The sequence below is a fragment of the Hippocampus guttulatus genome, chromosome 15, assembly GCF_054856545.1.
Source record: "Hippocampus guttulatus isolate MCC_2025c chromosome 15, RoL_Hgut_1.0, whole genome shotgun sequence".
Classification (NCBI taxonomy): Eukaryota; Metazoa; Chordata; class Actinopteri; order Syngnathiformes; family Syngnathidae; genus Hippocampus; species Hippocampus guttulatus.
This window is the reverse complement of record NC_141275.1, coordinates 12,529,575-12,551,473: the sequence shown is the minus strand read 5'-3', so window position 1 is coordinate 12,551,473 and position 21,899 is coordinate 12,529,575. Positions and strand designations below refer to the sequence as shown.

The 21,899-nt window shown below is 42.7% G+C and overlaps 2 protein-coding genes and 1 long non-coding RNA gene across 5 annotated transcripts; 2 read left to right on the top strand and 1 right to left on the bottom strand.

Annotated features, from left to right (window-relative positions):
• The first annotated feature begins 634 nt into the window (after positions 1–634).
• Positions 635–15,298, top strand: lrch2 (leucine-rich repeats and calponin homology (CH) domain containing 2). 3 transcript variants are annotated; one of them, XM_086131836.1, is made up of 21 exons: positions 635–988; positions 6,057–6,201; positions 6,382–6,508; positions 6,598–6,703; positions 6,972–7,108; positions 7,202–7,332; positions 7,432–7,519; positions 7,947–8,043; positions 8,210–8,283; positions 8,364–8,431; positions 8,826–8,933; positions 9,119–9,187; positions 9,744–9,803; positions 10,120–10,168; positions 10,252–10,392; positions 10,778–10,828; positions 10,907–10,970; positions 11,592–11,704; positions 12,119–12,256; positions 12,354–12,431; positions 12,997–15,298. In XM_086131836.1, exons 1-21 carry the CDS (start codon positions 712–714, stop codon positions 13,114–13,116), a joined length of 2,241 nt encoding a protein of 746 aa, XP_085987962.1. In that variant the 5' UTR covers positions 635–711; the 3' UTR covers positions 13,117–15,298. The 3 variants fall into 3 exon arrangements, with proteins under 3 accessions (XP_085987962.1, XP_085987960.1, XP_085987963.1); XM_086131834.1 differs by having other exon boundaries at positions 8,186–8,283; XM_086131837.1 differs by lacking the exon at positions 9,119–9,187 and having other exon boundaries at positions 8,186–8,283.
• Positions 10,142–18,194, bottom strand: LOC147193943 (uncharacterized). The gene is made up of 4 exons (XR_015103122.1): positions 18,001–18,194; positions 12,059–12,406; positions 11,211–11,287; positions 10,142–10,330 (listed from the first exon to the last, which is right to left on the bottom strand). It is a non-coding gene; the product is annotated as an uncharacterized LOC147193943 (long non-coding RNA).
• il13ra2 (interleukin 13 receptor, alpha 2) lies at positions 15,924–19,457 on the top strand. Its single transcript, XM_086131838.1, has 9 exons — positions 15,924–15,948; positions 16,121–16,221; positions 16,355–16,506; positions 16,619–16,775; positions 16,851–16,971; positions 17,076–17,260; positions 18,189–18,334; positions 18,761–18,920; positions 19,010–19,457. Exons 2-9 carry the CDS (start codon positions 16,134–16,136, stop codon positions 19,024–19,026), a joined length of 1,026 nt encoding a protein of 341 aa, XP_085987964.1. The 5' UTR covers positions 15,924–15,948; positions 16,121–16,133; the 3' UTR covers positions 19,027–19,457.
• The last annotated feature ends 2,442 nt before the right edge of the window (positions 19,458–21,899 follow it).

Below are 21,899 nucleotides of genomic sequence, written 5' to 3'. Positions count from 1 at the left end.
GGGGGGGGGGATTTCACTCTTTGTTTGGCTCACTTTGGTCCCCTAGTCTCAAATGATCGTCTTGTATACAGCCAAGAAACATTTTGCACTATAACAATGTAACGTAAACTCACCAAACAAAGCTGATTTTTTTCTAGTAGCTACGTAAATAACGATGGAGCCTTACAGAGGTTAATTGTACCTTCTGCCATCTAGTGGAAAATAATCTAATTGTTCTGCCCATCACTACATGCTGCTCACTACATGCTGCCAGTTCAAGAGTAGCAGGTAGTAAACTTACACAATTTGATTCACCCAGCACAAGCATCAATCATACATTTTTGGTGAGCTATTTTGTTTGTCATGTCATGGACTGTATTTCGCTGTTTGATGCAACCATGTGAACTGAAAACACGTTTCGAAAATAGTTCTCAGTAAATCATTCCCAGTTAAATAAAGAAAGTTACCTTTTGCTTGAGGAACACCTCTGCGGCTTATTAATAAATAGGAGGGGGGTCTTAATGCCTAAAATGGCCACCATACCACATCGACCACCGCCAGCATCATCAGTACCTCCACCTCGGTGGCGGCCCACCCACCCCCTTGCGCCTCCCCTCAGTGATGCGCGCCTCTGCACGCGCATGGGCGTAGAATCTGCGGCTGTGCGCTGCTGCTGCCGCTATCATTGAGACTCAATTCCTCTTTCTTTTTTTCCTTTTTTTTTAAACGAAAATGGCGTCCAGTCAAGGAGGTGTGGGAGCTGTCACGGCGCTCCAGAACCACCACCACTACCCGAGCGTACCTCACTGGAGCCCGGGGAGCAGCCAGTACCAGCACCAGTACCACCAGCAACAACAGCAGCAGCAGCAGCAACAGCAGCACCTCACGGCCCGGAGCCTGGAGCGAGCTCTAGAGGATGCCGTGTGCTCCGGGATTCTCAACCTAAGCGGGCGGAAGCTGAGGGAGTACCCGGGCGTGAGCTACGACCTCGCCGATACAACACAAGCAGGTGGGGTATCACCAATGCATTCTGGTGTAAAAATGTGTTCGCTTGCATACCCGGATGTTACATTGTGAGGACAACGAGTCTGACTGTGTTGTTGTCTCCATGTGTCTGCGCTTACGCAAAGCGATCGTGGTAATGATTTGCATCATTTATTTTCAGCGCAAGGGGCTCGGTTGCCGCTCGGTTGTTTTGGGCGAAACCAGCAGCCCCTCGTTTCACAGCGCCCCTCCTCCCCCCCCTCGAGATACATGAATGAGACGTCGGCAGGCGCACCCAAATCAGCCACTGGGCAGTGTAGCGCATTGGAGGAGAATATGAATGAAACATTTCTAATAGATTCTGGGATATATTTTTAGTGCGGTGCATTTTTTTTTGGTCGCATGCGGACAAAAGATCGTCCTTGCAGCCTCACCCTTCTTTACATGCATGCGTGCGCGATGCTTAAAAGAGCACGCAGAAAGGAGGAAGACACACTAGTCTCGTTTCCTACCTCTTATTTCTATTTTACATGCAGCCGTTTGGTTTGTTCATATTAGCTCTTGCATACAGGAAATTTCTACCGGGCTTTTAGAAGATGCACATGAAGGCACACAATTGTTTTAATTCAATGAGATCCCAAGGCAGCCTGATCAGTCAGTTATTATTCATTCTGTCAGCATCTTAAGTCATTATACTTGCCACTGAGATGGTTCATGTCTGCTAATGATAGTCTTCTTCTCTGATAAGTCCATATACCATATGCTGTTACACTTTGTCACGTATATCTCAAAGCACAGGATAGTGATTGATTGGAGGTGAGCACCCCAGGGAATTAAATGTGGTCAAATTGTTTCATATCCACAACGGCTTTGCTACTAATGTTTACCCTTTACGATGGACAATGCAAGGCAAGCTACAGTAGTTTCCAAACTTAAGCATAGTGGATGCCCGGGGCGAGCATATGATGCAGCACGATTATCGGTTTTGATTTTTCCCCCCCAATTTGTTTGTATTTCATTAATTGTATTTTTTTTATCCATTAGTTTTAACTAATTTTTGGAGCATGTTTGTTTATTTTTATTGATTTCGATTTTTTTTTTTAGTTTTAGTTTTATTTTTTTAAATACATGGAGTATTTGTTAAGTGTAAGATAAAAAAGGTCACTATGTACTGTGTGATAAGGCAAACTGCAATTCGACTTGATTCTGTACAGATGTACGTCAAAACTGAATCCATCTAAAATGAACCCCAAAAACGAATGTATGAGATTAATAGACAAAAACACAAACGAAAGACATTTTCGATTTTAGTATTACAGTTTTAGTCAGTTTTGTAAACGTAACATTTTGTTTCGATTAGTTTTCTTTTTTTTTTTAAGTATTTAAAATTTTATTTTATTTCATTGGCAAAAATGTTTTTCACTTTTAGCTTTAATTTCATTCATTTTTCTTAACTCGGTATGATGATCCCCAAATAAACTTTGTTGACTTGATCCAAATGAGCTTTCTACTGACAATAGCGAAACGAAAACAGCTCGTCTATGCTGCCGGCAGCCATTGTTTTTGCTGGTGAGCTTTGAAGGCTGAATGAAAGGCGAGGTTTTGTGTTGTTGCTGTTTGTACTCAGGGTCTGGCTAAGTGCGGGTCATCTGACTAATGAGCGGTGTTGTGCAAAGAAAGCAAGGGAGTCTCCTCGCACAAGGGTGTCTGTTTGCAGTGCGCCACTGGCACTTTGTCTCCACTTGGTTTGTTTTCTCATGGGAAAGAGCTGCGGGCTGAGGGCCTGACTGGAGAAGGCTTGGTTAGTAACCTGGGCAGATGTTCAGGGTCATATGTCAGCGTTAGCTCACTCTACAAAGGACCCGCATCGCCCTGCTAGACGGCGTGAGGTATTTGCACTGTTTGCAAGTCGCAGCATGTGGAATTCTCTTGAAATGTTCATTTGCTGAATTGGAGTCGAGCAGTGACTCTCAACTGGTGGGTTAGGACACAAAAGTGGGTCGCTAAACCATTTTGAATGGTTGGTGGGCAGGTAGTAAAAATGACAAGGGGTCCTTGGTTCTCCAAAAGTGGGTCTCGAATTAGCGGCAATAAGAAAGAAGCAACGCTCTAAAGTGGGCCAGCAGTTGAGATTTGGCCAATCGAACTTCTTCTTGACTTAAAGAATTGGTGTTATGGCTTTTAAAGAAGGGCAACTTAACACACCTCCTCAAAGTGCACAAGGTCACAGACAAGATAAAGAAATGTAATCTTTGTTTGTAGGTCACTTTGTCTGGATTAAAAAAAAAAAAAAGGGAAGCTGCGAAATACTTGCAAAATGTAAACATTCCGGCCCCAGAAATAGTATTGTATCGTTACTATTAGTCATTATCACGTGCTTTTTTTTTTTCCTGCCTGAACTTCTACTTGAGTTTTGTAAAATGGCTTTTTTACCAGCAAGGGTTAAAATGTGTTTCTCCAGTTGATTTCCATGCTCAGGCACAATAAATAAAAGTACTTTCATGGCTTGAGTGTGACCAGCAAAGCTCTTCTAAGTCATGTGTTGTCACATTCTTGTGCTTGCTTCTCCAAGATCCCTCACTGAGGACCGACTGCCCTCAAACGCACATCTCGACGTTCTTAAATTTAATTATCAACCTGTGTCAATACGGTGCTCGTCATAATAGTCCAAGCACAATGCAGAGAAAAGAAAAATGACAGGCTGCATAAAAACTACCAGTTGCCTATTATTCTAACTATATTTGGCATGGTCGCAGCCACGTGACTGTAGCTTGACAATCTCTATTCCTGCGCAGTGATTTTCCGGCCTCGGGCTCATTCATGATGTGCTCGCGCATGTTGAGACACGACATAGTTGTCTGAGAAAAAAAAAACAAAAAAAAAACAAGGCCATATCACTTTAATGATGTCGCACTACAGTAATCACTCGTTGGACTTAATCTGTCATTAAAGCACGTAGTTACGGTTTATGTAACAGTGAAAACATTTCCCACTACATTAGAACCACAACATTGTGTTCATTTATTTGACACCGCCTATTGTGTGTTTGCCGTAAGACGACATAATTGGCGCTCCCTTATTTTTCCCGTCTCTGCAGTCATTTAATATTAATGTGGCCAACATTTCACGCAATGAGGTCAACATAGGCAAAAGTCTGCACTGTGATCAAGAAACACGAGCTTTGCGCGGCTTTCAACACTCGGTTTTCATTTCGCTTCTTTAACTACACGTGAATAATGGAATCTCATCGAAATACTGTAGCTTTATGTTCTTCAAACAGATAGTCATCTTCAGTGGAGTCACTCAGTTTTGAAATGATTGCAGAATAATGAAACTGTGCAGTCTTATAAGTGCACTGTAGTTAAAACTGCTCTGCTAACTACTCCTGACTGTGATAGTTTGTTAAATGATCCTAACATTGACATTTTTACATGTTTTTTTTCCCTGCCCACAACTTAGTGGATGTCAATGAACGGCTCCTTTATGTAAATGGCATCTTGAATGTTTCCTGTGGTTAAATCCTTGCGAGAGCGACAGCACTGAGAGAAGCAGCGCTCAGCAGGATGTCTATTTTAGAGTTTGCTGTGTCATTGGCGGAAGGAGCCAGGCATCATCTGCACCTCGGGCACAAATGAATGGATTGCCGATTTGGCCTGGAGGTGCGGCAAGAGTGGACTCTTGCTGGGAGCGTCTGCCAGGCAGCAGGTGGAAGAACAAGGCCCACTGTGGGCTGCAGATGGCATGTGGTCTTGGTTGGAGGAGGGAAACGGGAGGTGGACACGCCTATGCCCCCCCCCCCCCACCAACCTCCGGTGGTGCGAAGAATCCCCAGCTGTGAGGCTTCTCGGGGGGGGGGGGGCAGCTGCATAACATTATTAAGCTTTAAGCATTTACTGTTAATGGAAGGTGCTTGCACCCTTTGACCGCAGCTTTGGTCTTCTCAATGTGATAATTGGTGTTTCCTTTAACCCCCCAAGGCCGATTTCTTGCGGCCTGACAAAGTGTCTCATGTGGTCTTCTCACATCTGCTTTCTGGATTCTTCCTGGCCTCTGCGATTGAACCTCATGTAGATGAAGCTCAATATTTAATAGCCGCATCATGGTAGCTATAAGAAATGTCATGTGTTACTTTATTGCGTGAAGGAGCAATGATGTTCGCTGATACAATATGTTTATCTGTGGCTCTACATTTTGTCACGGTTTGGCATCAGTTCATTTGCACAATCAATAGGTGTCCAAACTAGGTCGGCTCCTCATACGATAAATCGCTCGCCTATGTCCCCATGTGTCCCCTTTGATTTGAAAAGACAACGCTTGTCTTTGTTGAGTTATGGAGAGAGCGAAAGCGAGGAAGACAAGGCGAGAGCTGCAGATATTGTGGACGTGAAAATATTTTTTCGACGGTCCATAAATGATCTCGAGCGTGGTTGTTGACATCTGCAGGATTCTTTATAATCTATATATAGTTGGGTCAAACGTGATTTGAGTCGTTTTCTCGAGACGGTCACGCTGCGTATTATTTGTGATGACATTTTGTGGATTTTGTGCAGAGAATGGCAGAACAATCATTTTAATTCCAAATTCCATATTTTCAAACAATATGAATGGTTGTAATATCTCATTAGTATACTGCCGTGCTACTTCTTGAAGGCATTAATGTCCCTCCCAGTGGGATCAATAAAAGGAATAGGAATTCCATCCATGCAGTACGACAAAGAGGGATGTAATTTTAGACCGCAGTGTTCAATGATGACATGTTCCCCACTCACTACGTTGTATTGATCCGTCTGTCTAGTAGTCAATGGTTCTTGCCTACGACAGAGACAATGCCTGTATGTTCTCAGTAAACATTATGGACCATGTGGACAAAAGTAGTTGACCAAGACATTTTGGACAATTCCAACTTTTTGCCAGCATTGGTGTTGCTCTGAGATCAATAAAATGCCAACATCTGGAATTTCTTCAGGTGACCAGAATGTTTGAGCATCTTCCCAGAATAGTGAAAGCAAAGGGCAGGACAAATTTTTTTTCTTCCATTTTCAAGATGCCATATTTTTTTGTTTCTAAAGCGTGTTTTGGTTTTTTGTCGGCAGATCTGTCCAAGAATCGTCTTTCTGAGGTCCCTTCAGAAGTTTGTCTCTTTGCCCCACTGGAGTCGCTCAACCTCTACCACAATTGTATCAAGTGCATCCCAGAAGCCATCATTAACTTGCAGATACTGACGTATCTTGACATCAGGTGATCATGCCACACTTCTGGCCCTTATTATCCAGAGTTGCAAAGTACAATTATGACGTGTGTGTGTGTTTCAAATACCGGTTCCATTTTTACTGCGAAACATTGTACTTGAATATGTAAGTGTTATTTGCGCACCATTCTAAAAGTACGTTCTCGTTCCCCTCCCCCGCACCTCTCCAGTCGAAACCTCATATCCGTTTTGCCCAAACACTTGTTCAACCTTCCGCTCAAAGTTCTGCTTGTGGGCAACAACAAGCTGGTGTCTATCCCCGAAGAGATCGGCAAAGCCAAAGAACTGATGGAACTTGTAAGCAGCTTTTCTCTCTCCATGCTTAAAAGCTACGCATACAGTACGCCACGCTTGTTGGATGTTTTCAATCTCTCTCCCCACTGCAGGATGTGAGTTGTAATGAGATCCAGGCTCTGCCAGCCCAGGTCGGGCGTCTCCATGCCTTACGAGAACTCAACATTAGGAAGAACTGTCTACAGATTCTTCCGGAAGGTCAGAGTGAAACCCTGACATTAACCTGACCCTACGTTGCACTAACTCATTTTTCTTTTGGTGTGAATGTGAGTGTGAATGGTTTATGGATGCATCATTTAGAATATCTCCAAAAGGTCTCTCTCTATTAGATAGACCCAAATGTAATATAACCCAATATTGTATGTGCATATATTGTATATAATATAGAAATGTTGGGATTAATAATGACTTACCCAGTGAGCAACAGCAGCTCTTTGTGACACTCCCACGTCCAATTTGCCGACAGAGCTGTCTGATCTCCCTCTCATTCGACTTGACTTCTCCTGCAATAAGATCACAGAGATCCCAGCAACCTACAGGAAACTCAGGCAACTGCAGCACATTATCCTCGATAACAATCCTATGCAGTCTCCTCCAGCACAGGTGAGTTCCAAGGCTTGGTTCGCAAGCAATATAGATCTGGCACGATTGCGCCATCTGGTGGAGAAAGCAACACATCTCTCGTCAACGTTTCAGATTTGCCTCAAGGGAAAAGTGCACATATTCAAGTACCTAAATATTCAAGCGTGCAGGTCGGACAAAAAGCCAGACGCCCTGGACCTGCCGTCCCTCGGCAAACGCTGTCTTCCACAGCCGCTCACAGATAGGTATGCCTCTGCCAAAGTGACGTTTTATCCACCGATTGTTGTGTTGTAGTTCTCACAAGTTTGTGTGCCATACCCACTCGTGTTCTTACCTGTGCGCAGCATGGAAGATTTTTATCCCAGTAAGAACCACGGGCCTGATTCGGGAATTGGGAGTGACAATGGTGACAAGAGGCTGTCAACAACAGAGGTCAGACATCAAGTAAATAAAAAGAGTGCACCTTAACCTAGATACAAATGTCCATATACACGTTTTGTATTTTTTTATATGCTGATAATTGATGACTTAATTACAATTAAATCAATTATAAATGATAATATTAAAACCTGAAATGAAATGTTGAACTAAACAAGTGTACCCATTCATTTAAAAAAAAATTGTTTGTTTGTTTGTTTGTTTGTTTGGGACCCATCTATGAATGACGTGTCCCTTCAGTCTTTTTTTAAGAATCAAATGTGACCCCTTTGAGCCTAAAAGCTTTCCCTCCTCCGGACTAGGGGAACCGATCACAGAATGGAGGCCAAAATGTGCCACATATGACTTCGAATCAATCTTTGTGTTGAAAATGTCATTGAAGCGCACGTAGGCTGACAGAGCATCTCTTTGCTTCACGCAGCCTTCGGACGACGACACCGTCAGCCTCCACTCTCAGGTGTCTGAGACGGCCCGCGCCGATGCACTCTCAATCCTTTCCAAAATGGACTCTTGCAAAGGTTACCAACAATAAGTATCCGATTACCCCTTTGAACGCAGTAACGGAAGCGAGGGGATGAATTGAATGAAGTGCCTAGACGTACAGTATATACATAAGCGAGCGTTAATGTGATCATCGCGGATGCTTCCTCCCTCTATCAGATCAGGATCTGTATGACTTTATAGAACCCAACCCGGATGAGGATCCTGCTCTGTCAGAGTGTGATGGACAGCAGAACTGTCATGTGTCGTGTATTAAGGTAAGGAGCTATTTTCTCGTCGTCTCTTCCGAGCTCTGACTGAGAAATGACAGAAAAGTTTCTTCCATTGTGTATTTCAGGAATTGGAAAAGGTTCTTAACTTGTCTCACCAAAGCAAAGACAAGGAGAGCTGGAAAGAAGAGTCGGGGTAAGATTCTATTTCTATACATATGTACACAAAAATAATAATTAACTCATTCACTCCCAAAGACGTTTTTAAACGTCTTTTAAGACTTGGTATAGAATTGGCTGGTACTGAAAATTAAGTGCGCTGCGTTATACTGGGAGCTGTTTGTGATATTTTCCAACGCCTTGCAACTAAATAAGGAAACTACAACATCACGAACATATCTCAGTTTGTGGGCTGGTAATGTAACTTTTGAAGGCCTGCCGTGGTGTGAGACAGTCTTGATCATATCTATTATACTAATAAAAGGGCAAAAGGAATGTAATAACGGGACTTGGGTCGATGATGACTGTCATGGGGAATACCTTCGTACACGTGAAGCTGTACTAGGCCTACGCTCCTGTCCGCCTTGCAGCTCCGACAAGGAGCAGCTACTGGAGGAGGAGGAGGATGACGAACTGAAGGAGGTGCTGGATCTGAGGAAAATCGCCGTCCAGCTTTTGCAGCAGGAGCAGCAGAACAGGTGCGCGGCTCCTCCGCTTGACTTATCGCCGGGCATTGCAAACGCGACTCGAGCACGTTTTCATGGCTGTCCTCTCTTGGCGCTAACAATCTTATCGGCTTCACGTCACTTGGCATCGGTTCGCCCTTCATCCTGTTTTCTCCTTTTCTTTCCGTCGCGGTGGCCGTGTGATGTATTGCTTCTAGACGACGCTCCTTAATTTGCCGAGCGGAAAGTCTGATCCATCGGCGCAGAGTGACTGGTCGAGCTCACAGGTAGAGAAAGAGGCTTTTCTTTACAACCGTTTCTTTCCCCTGTCGGTATGTCTACGTGCACGAGTGAATGGACGCCAGTGTTCCTCCCCAACCCTTAAAACGTGTCAATTAATACTTTGTCTAGCAGCCTTTTCCGATTAGCATTTTTTACTTCATTGACACCCCCCCCCCCCATACATCTAGCGGAAACAACTCTTTATCTTACACCTAATGACATTGCTAACTTTCACCACTTGCAATAGTGATCCAGATCTTTCTCTGCATCATCCTGCATCTTGTACAAACGTGGTACAAACACAACAGGACGCTTCCGGCACGCTGCTTTTCGCTGTCAAGTCTGTTAGCGATCAGCTGATGGCCACTGCAAGCTGCTCCTCCGTGCGCATACCGCAACTACGGGACTTGCCCCTTTAAATTACACTCATCGATTATTCCTAGACATCCCTGGGCCTCTCGCAAGGCGCTTTGGCTAATTTTTCAAGAAAAATATTATTGTTCAGGAAAACTGCCAGGTTATGATTTACCTTTATCGTACGTGACTGTCTTGTGTCTGCAGATTCCTAAGTCACTCTGGGAGCTCCAGCAGCAAAGCCAGGCCTCCTCCTCAAATCCGCAGGTGCGTTGCTGTGCCACATGCTTCCTGTTCTGCACGCGCTCAGCAGTGCTGGTGGAATGGCAACGATCCCGCAGTTATTGATATGCGCTTATGGAATCAATTATGCAGTAGACCAAACTGTAAAAATTCTATCCGTGCCCAAATATAGTCAATACATGGAGTCAACTGTTAAATCTGAAATGGCGTGGACTCGTGCACAATCTGATAGCTGTATCAATTCATTCCATTCAATCAGGGAGAATTTGTCACCTCTTGTATTGCAAAATGGTGCATAAAAGCTGGATTTAAACATCATCGCTTCTCTGATTTATTATAGCGCTTCCTTGGATGAGGGACATAGTGGCGCATCGGTGCTAAGTGGACAGGTACGATCTACCTACGTACGTGTATTTCTTTTAGCTGTGTGTCTGTAGCCTGGAGGGAACCAATTATCTCCTTGTTTTCATAGCCTCCGTCATCCTGCTCCTTTGACAGCAGCCTGAAGATGGATCAGTCAGATTCCGAGTCCAAATGGCCAGAAGTGCCGCCTGTTCTCAATCAAAATGAAGATCGCAAGAGAAACAAATATCTGAGAAAAGATTATCTCAAGGTGTGCGCGCGCGCGCAGTTTTTAAATCCGTCCCCTGTCTGCTTCTAACGGAGCTTTGCGGACCAAACCAAACTGATGTGCTCCATTCTTCATCCAGCTCTTCCGATGTCGATTAGCTCAAATTTTTTGGCTGAATTCCAGTTATTGCTGGATTCTCATAAAGTTGTTTTCATCAAAAAAAAAAAAAAAACCACTGACTTCTGCAAACTGATGTCCCACCCTTACATGGAAATTGGTATGGCGTGATCTTGTTCATGATCCAATAGGGATGAAAGCTTTGTGGCGGTTGGGTTTTTCCAAAGAAGCTATTGACTTAAAAAAGAACAAACAAAACAAAAAAAACCTTTTTGTAATGAAATACTTTTTTTGCTTGCTATCTCGACAGTACAAATGCCAGAGCGCCCGGAAAAACTGCGGCGGGAATGATGACTGTGAGGTGCGTGCGTGTATGGGAAAGAGTCGTCATCATTAATCCTGAATGATATCCTGCATGTGACATTTATTTTGTCTGCAGGAGAGTTTACGTAACTCGGAATTCAGCACCGCACTCACCGTGTTTGGACTCAAGCCAAGATCAGGTACGACCGTGCACACGTAAATCCAAACGTTTGTTTTATAAGCATGCAAAAATATCAAACTAGCAAGCCATATTTTCATACCAACCAGTGGGTTTATTTTTAGATTATCATAACTGTGTTACCATAATAATAACACGTCATGTCAATCCAATGTTTATTTGCTTGACATACATGACTTTTTTTTTGGAAAAACGTGTTTGCAGATAAAGCCATAAAACGGTGATGTAATGATGAACTTACTTGGAAAACAGCAGTCTGCCGATTATTTTCTTCTGAAGTTAAACTGATTGCACAATTCTCTGGAAGCGAGGTGGTTTCTAGGGAAACAAACAAATCCGTCACCTCGCAGTTAATCACAGCGGAATCTCCTGGGGCACTCCCGGGTTCACTCTCGACACCGTTTACATTTGAAGGCACTGGATTTAAAACTCTTCAAGTGCTATAAATCAGTCACGATAAGCATCGTGACCTTCACTGTTTCACAGAAATGTTTTTAACGTAAGCCGTGGAGCTCATCTGAACTATTTTGCATGTACTTTGTGTTGGCATGTTTTTTTTGTTTGTTTGTTTTTTACTTCATTATCCCGAAGTCTTAACAGTTTTGCTAATTTTATATTCCAGCCTTCGCCAGAGGAAGTCATCAGGAGTTGAGCTCGACTGAGCCCAGCTTCACCATGAGGAGAAAGATGGAGCATTTAAGAGAGGAAATTGAGCAAATCGGAATCCTACGACAGGTTGTTTCCGACCATTTGTATAATTATGAGTACGATTTGACATGTATCCAAATTTTATGACACAGGCCAAAACAGTTTCAGGTTTACTCAAAATACAGTATTTATAGTCTGACCGTGCTGGCTTCTCAGCAAATGTCTCCTAAACGCAAATGAACTCCCGGCGTTGAGCAACATCCACACCCAAAGGCTCTTGGGAGTTAGCATTTGAGCAACGCTTTGAGCCTGTTCTGAGAATTTATGTGGGTTTTTAAAGCCTGTGGATTCCAATTTGGCTTGGCCCTTTCCATTACATAACACCATCAATGACTCCACTGCAGACTACAATCAGAATAATAAACACGGTTGAATGAATACCTCTCTGCCAATAAAGGTCATCATCTTAATCTTTGTTCCAAAACACATGTTTAATTGCAGAACATCGAGTCCAGACTGAAAGTGTTGCTTCCAGACGATGTCGGAGCCGCTCTGATGGATGGCGTGGTCCTTTGTCATTTAGCCAATCACATTTGTCCTCGCTCTGTGGCCAGCATTCACGTACCTTCGCCTGCAGTGGTAGCGCACTTTGATTTATTGCACCTTTTAGTGTGAGGCGGCTATTAGGCGTCTGCGTTTTCATGATGATCCTTTTTTTTTTTTTGTGTCATCTCAGCCAAAGCTCAGCATGGCTAAATGCCGTCGAAATGTGGAGAACTTCCTGGATGCCTGTAAAAAAATGGGAGTTCCACAGGTAAGCCTCGACAAACTTATTGAGCAACGTTTTAAGTAATGCTGCCAATATGTCCATTGTCTTTGTGTTGATTATCCCCCCCCCCCTTCTTAGGCCAAGATACACATTTAGACGTTGCGTGACATGAAAATAAAAACCTTTAAATCGCTGAAACTAATCCTGATACAACCTTAGTGACCCACTCTATTAGAATGAATTAAAGTTGAGTTAATTTGGACAAAATGATGCATTACAACCCTCTTGTCTATAAAAAAAATAAGACTGTTGTAAATACACGGAGAGCAACACAATCGACACATTCCAAAAAACAACCCAAATGCACCATTGTTTGACTAGTGGCAATGGAGGGTAGTGCAGGCATTATTCCTCAAGGCCACTCGAAATTAATTTTGCTCTTGATAGCGGACCAAGTCTCGTACAAAACAGGCTTACTCAAATACAACATTACTTTCACTTGTTGGAAAAAAATGTCTCCAGTTCTTTCTTGACCAGAGTATCGGTACTTCTGTTTTCTGTCAAGAGTGGAACTTCCACTTGCATTTTTTTTTTCTTTGTGCGAATGCAGGACAAGCTGTGTCTGCCCCATCATATCCTGGAAGAACGTGGCCTGGTGAAGGTCAGCTTGACCGTGCAGGCCCTGCTGGATCTGCCCGCCATGAAGCCCACGCAACTATCGGCTGCTTGACATAAATCCGCCCGGCCCAAGACCACGCCCACTTTACCGGAGGTCGGGGGGGGGGGGACACACATGATAAGACATCCCCGTCTTCCCACCTCGATCGGAAGGCGAGGACCCGGCGGCTCTCGGATTTGCTTGTGCCCGACAGAAACGGGAGAGAAGATAGTCAACGTTCCTCCTGTCCCTGTGTATGATGTCACACACTTCCTGTTCATCACGGCTTTGACTTTGTATCCTCTTGCGACTTCCACCACTGGTACTGCTTGGACAAGACCGCGGCTCTTAAAATAAGCCCTGCTGATCCCTCTCTTGATGCTCAGTGGTTAGCGAGCCTGCGTCAAGTGTCGGTTGTGACATGTAACTGACTCATTGATGAGCGTGTAGTTCAATCCGACTCTTTCAACTTTATACCGGTAACTGTTTTGCCAGTTTGAGCACTCTGCTGTTCCAAAACTTTGCCTTTCCAAATGCATGACGACCACGTTTTGTTATTCCGAGTCATGGCATCGCAAACCTTCTGTAAATTAGTGTACAAATCCTCCGCTTGTCGATACGACCACTGTGATAACGCGTTGCCCACTGTGGTTCCTGAGCATTTCCTCCTGTTTTTATTTCAAGTCATGTATTTTTTACATTTTCTACCGTTTTTTTTATACTTTGCCACACACAGACACAAGAGAAGCTTTTTTAAATCTTTGCTTTGGATGCTTTTCCAGTGGAGCGATCTAAACACGCCGGGACGACTTCCACAAAGCACAACGTACAATTTCATGCTCAATCATGTCGGAGGGAAAGCGGAAATGATTTTGGCATTTGTTGTTTCTTTGCCAATGTTTGAGGATTTTGTTTCGCGCGTTTGTACTTTTGGCCCATACTCTGATCATGATGCAGTCTTGAATCGGTAATCACATTTTCAACCTCGTATTTTACTGGTGTGATTCCCCGCCCCCCCCTTTTGAATTGTAGCCATTATTTATTTATTTAATGATGATTTCTTCTTACTTGAAAATTATTTTGAGTCTTCTTCGTACTGCCATCGACAGGACTCACGGGTCTTTTCAAATAACCTCCTTTGAATAAAGGCCACAAAGTAATTAATGAGGACGGGTCGAGGATTAACCAAGTGTTGACTGAATTGCCCCCCTCTCCCCTTTCTTCCTTTTCATTTTTTGACTCTGAGTGACTGTTTTTAATTGTGACTTCATCACTTCCTTCCAAGAAACGCATACTTCTTGTACTCTACTTTCTTTTCTTTTTTTTTTTTTATAAACATGGTTGCAGTATTTCGGAAACCTTTTCACATTTGTTTTTTTGGTGCTCAAAATGCCCCCCCCCCTTTCACTCTGAAAGCAGAAAAGGCTGTTTTGAATACATTTTCAAAACAGTGCTTAAAACTTACAGCTCTCGTAGAAGAAGTATGGAAGGCATAGACAGCAATGTCAGATCTGACATGAAGTTAGTTGGAAATGTTACCAAAAAAAAAAGGTTTGTTCGAGCTGTACTTTTTAGAAAGCACTGCGCGGCTTATTACTGTTGTTGTCATAACATTCACTCCTTAACAACAATGACATTCTTTTTCTGTGAATACTCCCACAACTGGCAAAAAAGGGAGTGATCTTTGGCTTCGGGGGGAACTTTCAGGATTAGCTTAAAATGCACTTTACAGGCGGAGTTAAGTTTAGCTTCTCTAAACTTTTGAATGCACGGGTCCATTTGTTCTATGTTTCTGTGTACTTTTTGCAACTTGCTGTTCAACTTGCTGCAACTTGCTGTTCATGAGCTCAATGGCAAAATTCTCGCATCAGGTTTTTTAAATTTTATTTATTTTTTTGTCCAGGAATGGACCGATACATTTCCTCGTTCAATGAAAAATTATTACTTTCACATCACTCTTCATTATGCTGTTTTCCTGATTTTGGAATCATCAAAGCTAAGATGACAATTCATGGCCTTTCATGACCCAATCAAAGACAACGGTACAACCATGAGTCAAAGTGACATTAAGACACTGCCAGAAAACAAAAATTATACACAAACTTTTTTTTCCCTGTATTTTAAAGTAGGTCAAGTGCATGTGAAAATAATGAATGACCGAAGCTCTGTACATATCATCTGTAATAATTTTCTCTCCAAGTTTCTAACAAAAAAAAAATCAAAAAATTATTATAAATAAATTCTTTGCAATTCACTCTCGCCTCCTTTTTCCCCTCCATTCTACAAATTGTATGATTCAGTGTGGAACTGTCAAACATTTTGGGAAGGAATCCCAAAGGGTAGGGGTATTAAGTGGTGCAGCATATAAAGTGTCAGAAATGTTTCAGGACTGACATCATAAAAGACATATAGCAAATCCAAACAACAAATACCTGATGTTGTCCACAACTTTAAAAAAAAAAAAAAAAAAAAAGTTCCCTTGATTATTCAGTTGAGCATGAGACAGACTGTTGTTATAGCTGCTGCCTGCTCGAGCCGTGAGTCAGGCTGAAATAGCCCCAAAATTTCCGGACACAACTCCGACCTCACACATGCACTGAATAAAGCAAATGTCGCAGGATGACTTTGCAGGCGTGCAAAGGAAGTTGAAAACTCATCTTTTGGGTTTGAAATGAGTCTTTTAGAACTAGTTCTGAAACATTTCTTGGGACACAAGAGTCAGCAGGTATGAATTAAACCAAAACTAATTTTCTTTAATAACACCAGGCAACTTGCCTTGTCATGATCTTTTTTTTTTCTTTCTTTTTTGGATAGTCCCTCCCCCTGGCTTCTGACTTAGAAGTCTAAAACTACTGGGCAGGCAAGTATCATTCACTCACTTGACACACACTCTGGAACAGTCATGTAAGTATTTCCCCTGTGGGATTTTCTGGGTATAATTTTTTTTATTCCACATTTTTAATCACCGATTAGTCAATCTGAGAGTTTGCCTCTTTTATTTTATTTTTTATCATTTTCATTTTGTCAATTGCGATTGCATTTGTCCATGTTTAACTTGTGCCTGTTTTTCCAACAGTGCGTACGTAAAAATGTTGCCGTTCAAACTGGCGCACGGAGCTTTACTGATGGTGTTCTCAATAATCGCCTTGGAGGAGTTGCATAGCAGTGCTATGCAAGGTTGTCGGAAACATCCTACTACGTGGCAATGAATATTATGTCATCAGCAACTTGTTCTGCAGAAATACGCAACTTTACTTTAGCTTACTTCTGTTGCATCGTTCATACTTGACTAATGACATTTTATTTGCAGTGGACCCCCCCGAGGAGATTAAAATCATAGATCCTGATCATCTTGGCCATCTGGAGATTACATGGACTCTACCGGCGAGTTTACGTAAATTGAAAGACTGTCCTAAACTGTACAAGGTGGAATACTTCAACGCTTATTCGCAGAGTTGGGATGTGAGTAGCACCTTTGCAACGCTCCTCATGCACGGAAGAACTGCTTCAATAACTCAGATACAAGCATAGTAACTGAGAATAGGATCCCACCCCTTACCCACACAACCCCCAGATTATTCAGACGCCTCAGAGGACATACAGCGCTCAGTTTGATCTGATGAAGGAAATACGAGTTAGAGTGTACACCCTGCTGAGTGGACGCTGCACTAATAACACTTGGATCAAGAGTGGGAACTTCACGGAATTGGTGCAGAAACCTCCAAGCTCAGGTCAGTCAGCTGCAAAAAGCAGTGAGGAACGTTTGAGTTGATATTCCTTGATTTGGTACTGCTCAATTTCAACAGGTCGTCACGGGAATGCAGTCAAAGATTTCGGGTGCGTGTTTCATAACATGGAGCACATGATCTGCAAGTGGAGAAAACATCCTACATCTCCAGCCAACTCACAGCTTTATATGTATTACTGGTGAGCCTATTTTATTTTCCCTGGTGGAGGTATTGGCGATTAAAAAAAGAAAAGGCAATCGGTTTGTAATTTCATTGTAACAATTCGATTGTTCTCCTGCGCAGGCACAAAGAACTGCAAAAAACGGAGGAGTGTCCCAAGTACCTCTTTACAAACGGAGATAGGAGCGGCTGCAGCTTCACAGAAAAAGCTCTCCCCGATTTTACTGATGTCAATTTCTGTGTCAACGGCTCTTCTCCAGAAGGTCCCCTGAGGCCTTCGTACAAGTCCCTTCAAATCCAAAACTATGGTACATACAAGCCACCCAGCTCTAATGTGGAAACGTGTGACGGCCCACTCACTGCGGTGAATTAGGGATGTTCTTTTTATTGTAGCACCGCAACACAGCATTGCAGGAACAGAGCCGCATTCAGTCTCGTATCACTCTGCATTCCTCAAAGCGCTGACTACTTACAAAATACTGTTTCTATTCTTATCCGAAAACAAAATATGCAACGTGTGATCGTATAGTGTTATTAACTAAAGCAATCTGGTAAAAATTATAAGAATCCCAGCGATCCTTTTTTTTTTACAACTACCGTATTTACAGTAAAACAGAAAAAGAACACAATCACTCCCGTTTACGAAGTACCGTTGAACACACCACACACAGGTACGTGATGCGTCATACTGTACTGAACGGCGGCCGCGGGTTCCCGCCATTAATACAATCAATCAAATGGAAAAAAAAAATAACGACATGAACAACAAGACACAAATTTTAAAAAGAAATACACATGACCTGGAATACGGTTTGGCAGGAGCAGAGCCGCATTCAGTCTCGTATCTGAGCAACAAACGAGCATTTACCAATCAACTCAACACATAAAACGCTTCAGTCGACAAAAGGTAACTGTAACAACGACACAAAAAATAATCTGGGCTTCGAACAATTACGGGAAGTACTTGAGCACACAACATAGCAGTATAAGAAAAACACATTGAAATATTAATATTGAACCGTTATTTGAGCCGGATAATGCCACTCACCACTGCATTCCTCGGAGCTCTGACTAACGCTACGGTAGGAAGCAGGTGCCAAACTGTTTTGTTGCGTCACTTCCGTCAAAATTTAATAAAGTTTATGTATCACTCCGTTACACATGTAACCCGCTGCGTTCCCATTCTCAGTCCTACTTCACCCGTCAGCATCATAATGTCTTCTTTTTTTGATGCAGTGAAGCCTGACGCTACAAACAAGCCAATTCTGCTGCCAGGAGACGCTCGTATCAACCTCCGCTGGAGGAAACCGGATGGAAAAGTTCCTGGGCACTGTTTAGAATGGGAGGTGGAGCACACGAGCGATGGACCACAAAATAAATCTGTGCGTTGGGTAATATGCAAAACTCCCAGAGGTCTTTAAGTCGTCCATTACTTCCCACCACTCTTGCTTGTTTCGAATGGAATTAGCTGTACAGAAAAGAGGGAAAACGTGACAGCACCACCTGTTGACAAAATGATTACACTGCAGTGAAATGCTTCCAGAACCGTGGCATTGCGTTTGACTCGTTTTAAGACTCATTTTAAGTGTAAAGCAATTTTTTTTTAATAAAAGCGATGTAAAATATATTAGACTTGCCATTTGTTGTGCGAGGCTCCCATGTTAACATATAAAAGTGATCACGTGTGTACAATTATGGACTTTTTTTCTTGATGTGGCAGCAATACACTTTACAAAAAAATGATCTCTCTGTATTTTTTCATGTTTTTTTTCTCACCCTGATTTGTCAATTCCTCATATCTTCTACAGGAGCCAATTTCCACCATGCACACAAGCCTGAATTTGCCTGCTGTGGGTAAGAAAAACTGTTTCCGCGTACGCTCCAAGATGCACAAATATTGTGCGGCAGGAAGCTTCTGGAGTGAATGGAGTCCCCAAACATGTACCATATTTGAACAGAATACAACAAGTAAATAAACTACTCATTCTTCTAAAATATGCCCCATAATCATAACTCCCCCATGTACTTATACTACATTTTTCTCAATGTCTTTCCAGGTGACACCGAATTTTGACCCATTTTTAAGAGTCTCCAGCACTTGACTGATGGTGTCCCACATGGATCCCTGTGGAGCCCTCTTACTGTCTACCACTGACTGAATCCAACTTTTTGTTCATGTTTGTGGACATAGAGTAATTGTGAGCCCTTGGCGGCTGAAACATGTTAAATGGATATCTATTCATTTCAATGGTGGGAAGATGATTTTAAATGAGTACAGCAATATATTTATTCTTTGGAATGTGTGAATGTTAAGTCATATTACAGGGGAAAATTGCAGTCTTATTTAAAAATATATATTTTATATGCTTTTTGTCAATGTTTAAACTGATTATGTCTAGAAATTCCACCTTGGTAAAGAGTTACAGTCTAACATGCAGTTTGCCTGAGGTTTACCTTAACTAAAGAAAAAAATACAATAAAATAAAGCTCATTTGGATTGCACAATTTTGTTGAAGACTTTTTTATGCACGCAGCATGGGAATGAATCCATCTGGATCCTGCATGACCTCAGCTTTTTTGTTGTTTGATCCCTTGTACAAATGACACTGACAAGGTCAGCCATGCAGCCATCTGCAGGCTTCCCACTAGCCATAATTGTGCATTATACACATTTCTGTCTGTGGGTAGGTTACTCTATTATAAGTACAAATGTTAGTCCTCAACTTTAATTCCGTCCGTTTGTACCATTCCTGCTTTTCGATGTGTTGTTTGTCTTGTCCTTTTTTAATTCATGTTCGGCGTGTGAGGGCCCAAGGAGACACACGATAGCGAGGGAGACGTGTTTCAAGTTAATGTGTAATTTTGGTGTGGTCACGCTTGGTATTAGACTGGAGTGGTGGTAATGTATAGCTCAGTTGTTGCCATCTGCTTCACTTTGCTGCTGAGGACTTCCAGCTCGGAGGACCACGAGACGAGCCGCAGCGCTTTCAGGTTTGCCTGCGTGATTCCATATTTTCACTCTTCTGCATTGTATACCATCTGTCCATCCGCCAACCCTTTCTTCACCATTTGTCATCCGGATGGTTAGTGTGTGCAGTGGAGCCAATCCAGTTGTGTAACACCCTGGACTGGTCAGCAGTTAAGATCAACTTTGCGAACCACCACACTAGCAACAATCATCATTGTTTTTTTTCCTTCCTCAGAGTTCAAGAAAGTGTGTCTCCGTCTCCCAGGTTCAGTAACTGGAATCTGTCCCTGCAGTTTGAAAGGTTGCAGGGCCCAGCTGGTTACTGTCCCCAGGGGCCGACTTGTTCTACCAAATACCTGCCTCGGTGGGGCATCTCCTCCAAGCTGCGCTCATACGACTGGGTCAACGTGCATGACAAAGTGTCTTTGGTGTCCTCTTCAGAATCATTCCGTCATCATGAAAATGTAGCAGAATAATGAAACGTTTATTTTAAGTGGGCAAATATTTTTTTTTCCAGGGAGGTACAAAGAAAACATGATGCATCAGCATTCAGCTGTTTTGCTGCACCCAAATGGAATAAGCTGCCAACAGATCTGAAGGTAGCTTCAAGTGGAAATGCTTTTAAATCCAGGTTTGACTTCAAAATGGCGCCGCGAGAGTGGCTGCCTTTCCAGCAGCTCCTATATTTTGTTGTTCTACTTCTTTCCCTTTCGTAACTTTGCTGCTGTGAATTGGGAATTTCTCCATTGCGAGACTAATAAAGGTTTTCTTATCTTATCTTAAAAGCTATGCCTTTTACCCCCACCATCCCCATACCTATGATCAAGATATTTTACAGCATGTCTATAATCAATATTTCCAAAATCATGTGAAACTACCTTTCTCTAATTTCTTAAATTCTTAACTCCGTTTGCCTTTAAATGTTGTATTTTGCTTTTAGGTGAAGCGCATTAAGTTAACTTGTGTATGGAATGCGCTACATAAACACTTGCCTTGCCTTTGTAAGTTCTATAAATAAATTAAAAATATACTTTAAATGCTGCGTCTCGCTGCGGGGTTAGCAAAGTGGCAGAAGATCAGCACATTTACCAAACAATCCACTGTACAGTAAAATCTCTCACAAGGACGAAGCAATGCCATTTTTGACCACACGGGGATAGAAGAGAGTCAGAAGTGACACAAAGGATAAATTAGATCCTGAATGAAGGCTGCACAAAGTAAACAGCAGCCAGTGGCCGGAAACATGCAACTGGCTCACGACAATCGAACAAGCGTTCTCTGTCAAGGGGTGTGAATGGATGGGCGACTTTCACAATAGATCATTTGTCGCGGTGTATTTCATGTTATTCATATTCATTTTACAATATGTGTGCGCTTTGAGTTTGCGGTGGTATGCAACTGCACTTCATGATACATGTGAGGGATGTTTAAATATATCACTCTTGTGCAATATAGCAAATTGATTCAATGTCTGTGTGTACGTTGGGTTTTCAAGTGCAAATAGCGAATATAAAGTTCACTACCCCTTTTGGGTTTTTATGAAAATCCTCCCTGTGTGACAACCCTTCCCATTTGTTTTGCAACTCCACCACCTCCACCCAGATCACATTTCAGCTTGCTATTATAAGAATCCCACTGAAGAAACGCCTCTCACGTCCAACATGACAGAATCAATGCAGACATTTGGGACTTTCCCCCTTGCTGTTGGTTCGTTCCCATACAAACATCAAATCCTCACGTGGTCATCTATCCAGATGCTGCAGCTGCCGAAATAGTTTATTTGCGTTGGTTCTCCGGGCAGCTGTTGCCGTTTATACTTTTGAGGGTGACAACTTCACCCCAGTCTCCCAGCACATCCGTGCCTTCTGTTTCACACCCGCATGCAAACTGTGAACGTAATTGTAGCAAATGGAACCAAAATGCGAGCGATCCCGCAAGCTGCTGAAAACGTCGCCGTGTGGAATGTGAGCCCTCGATGA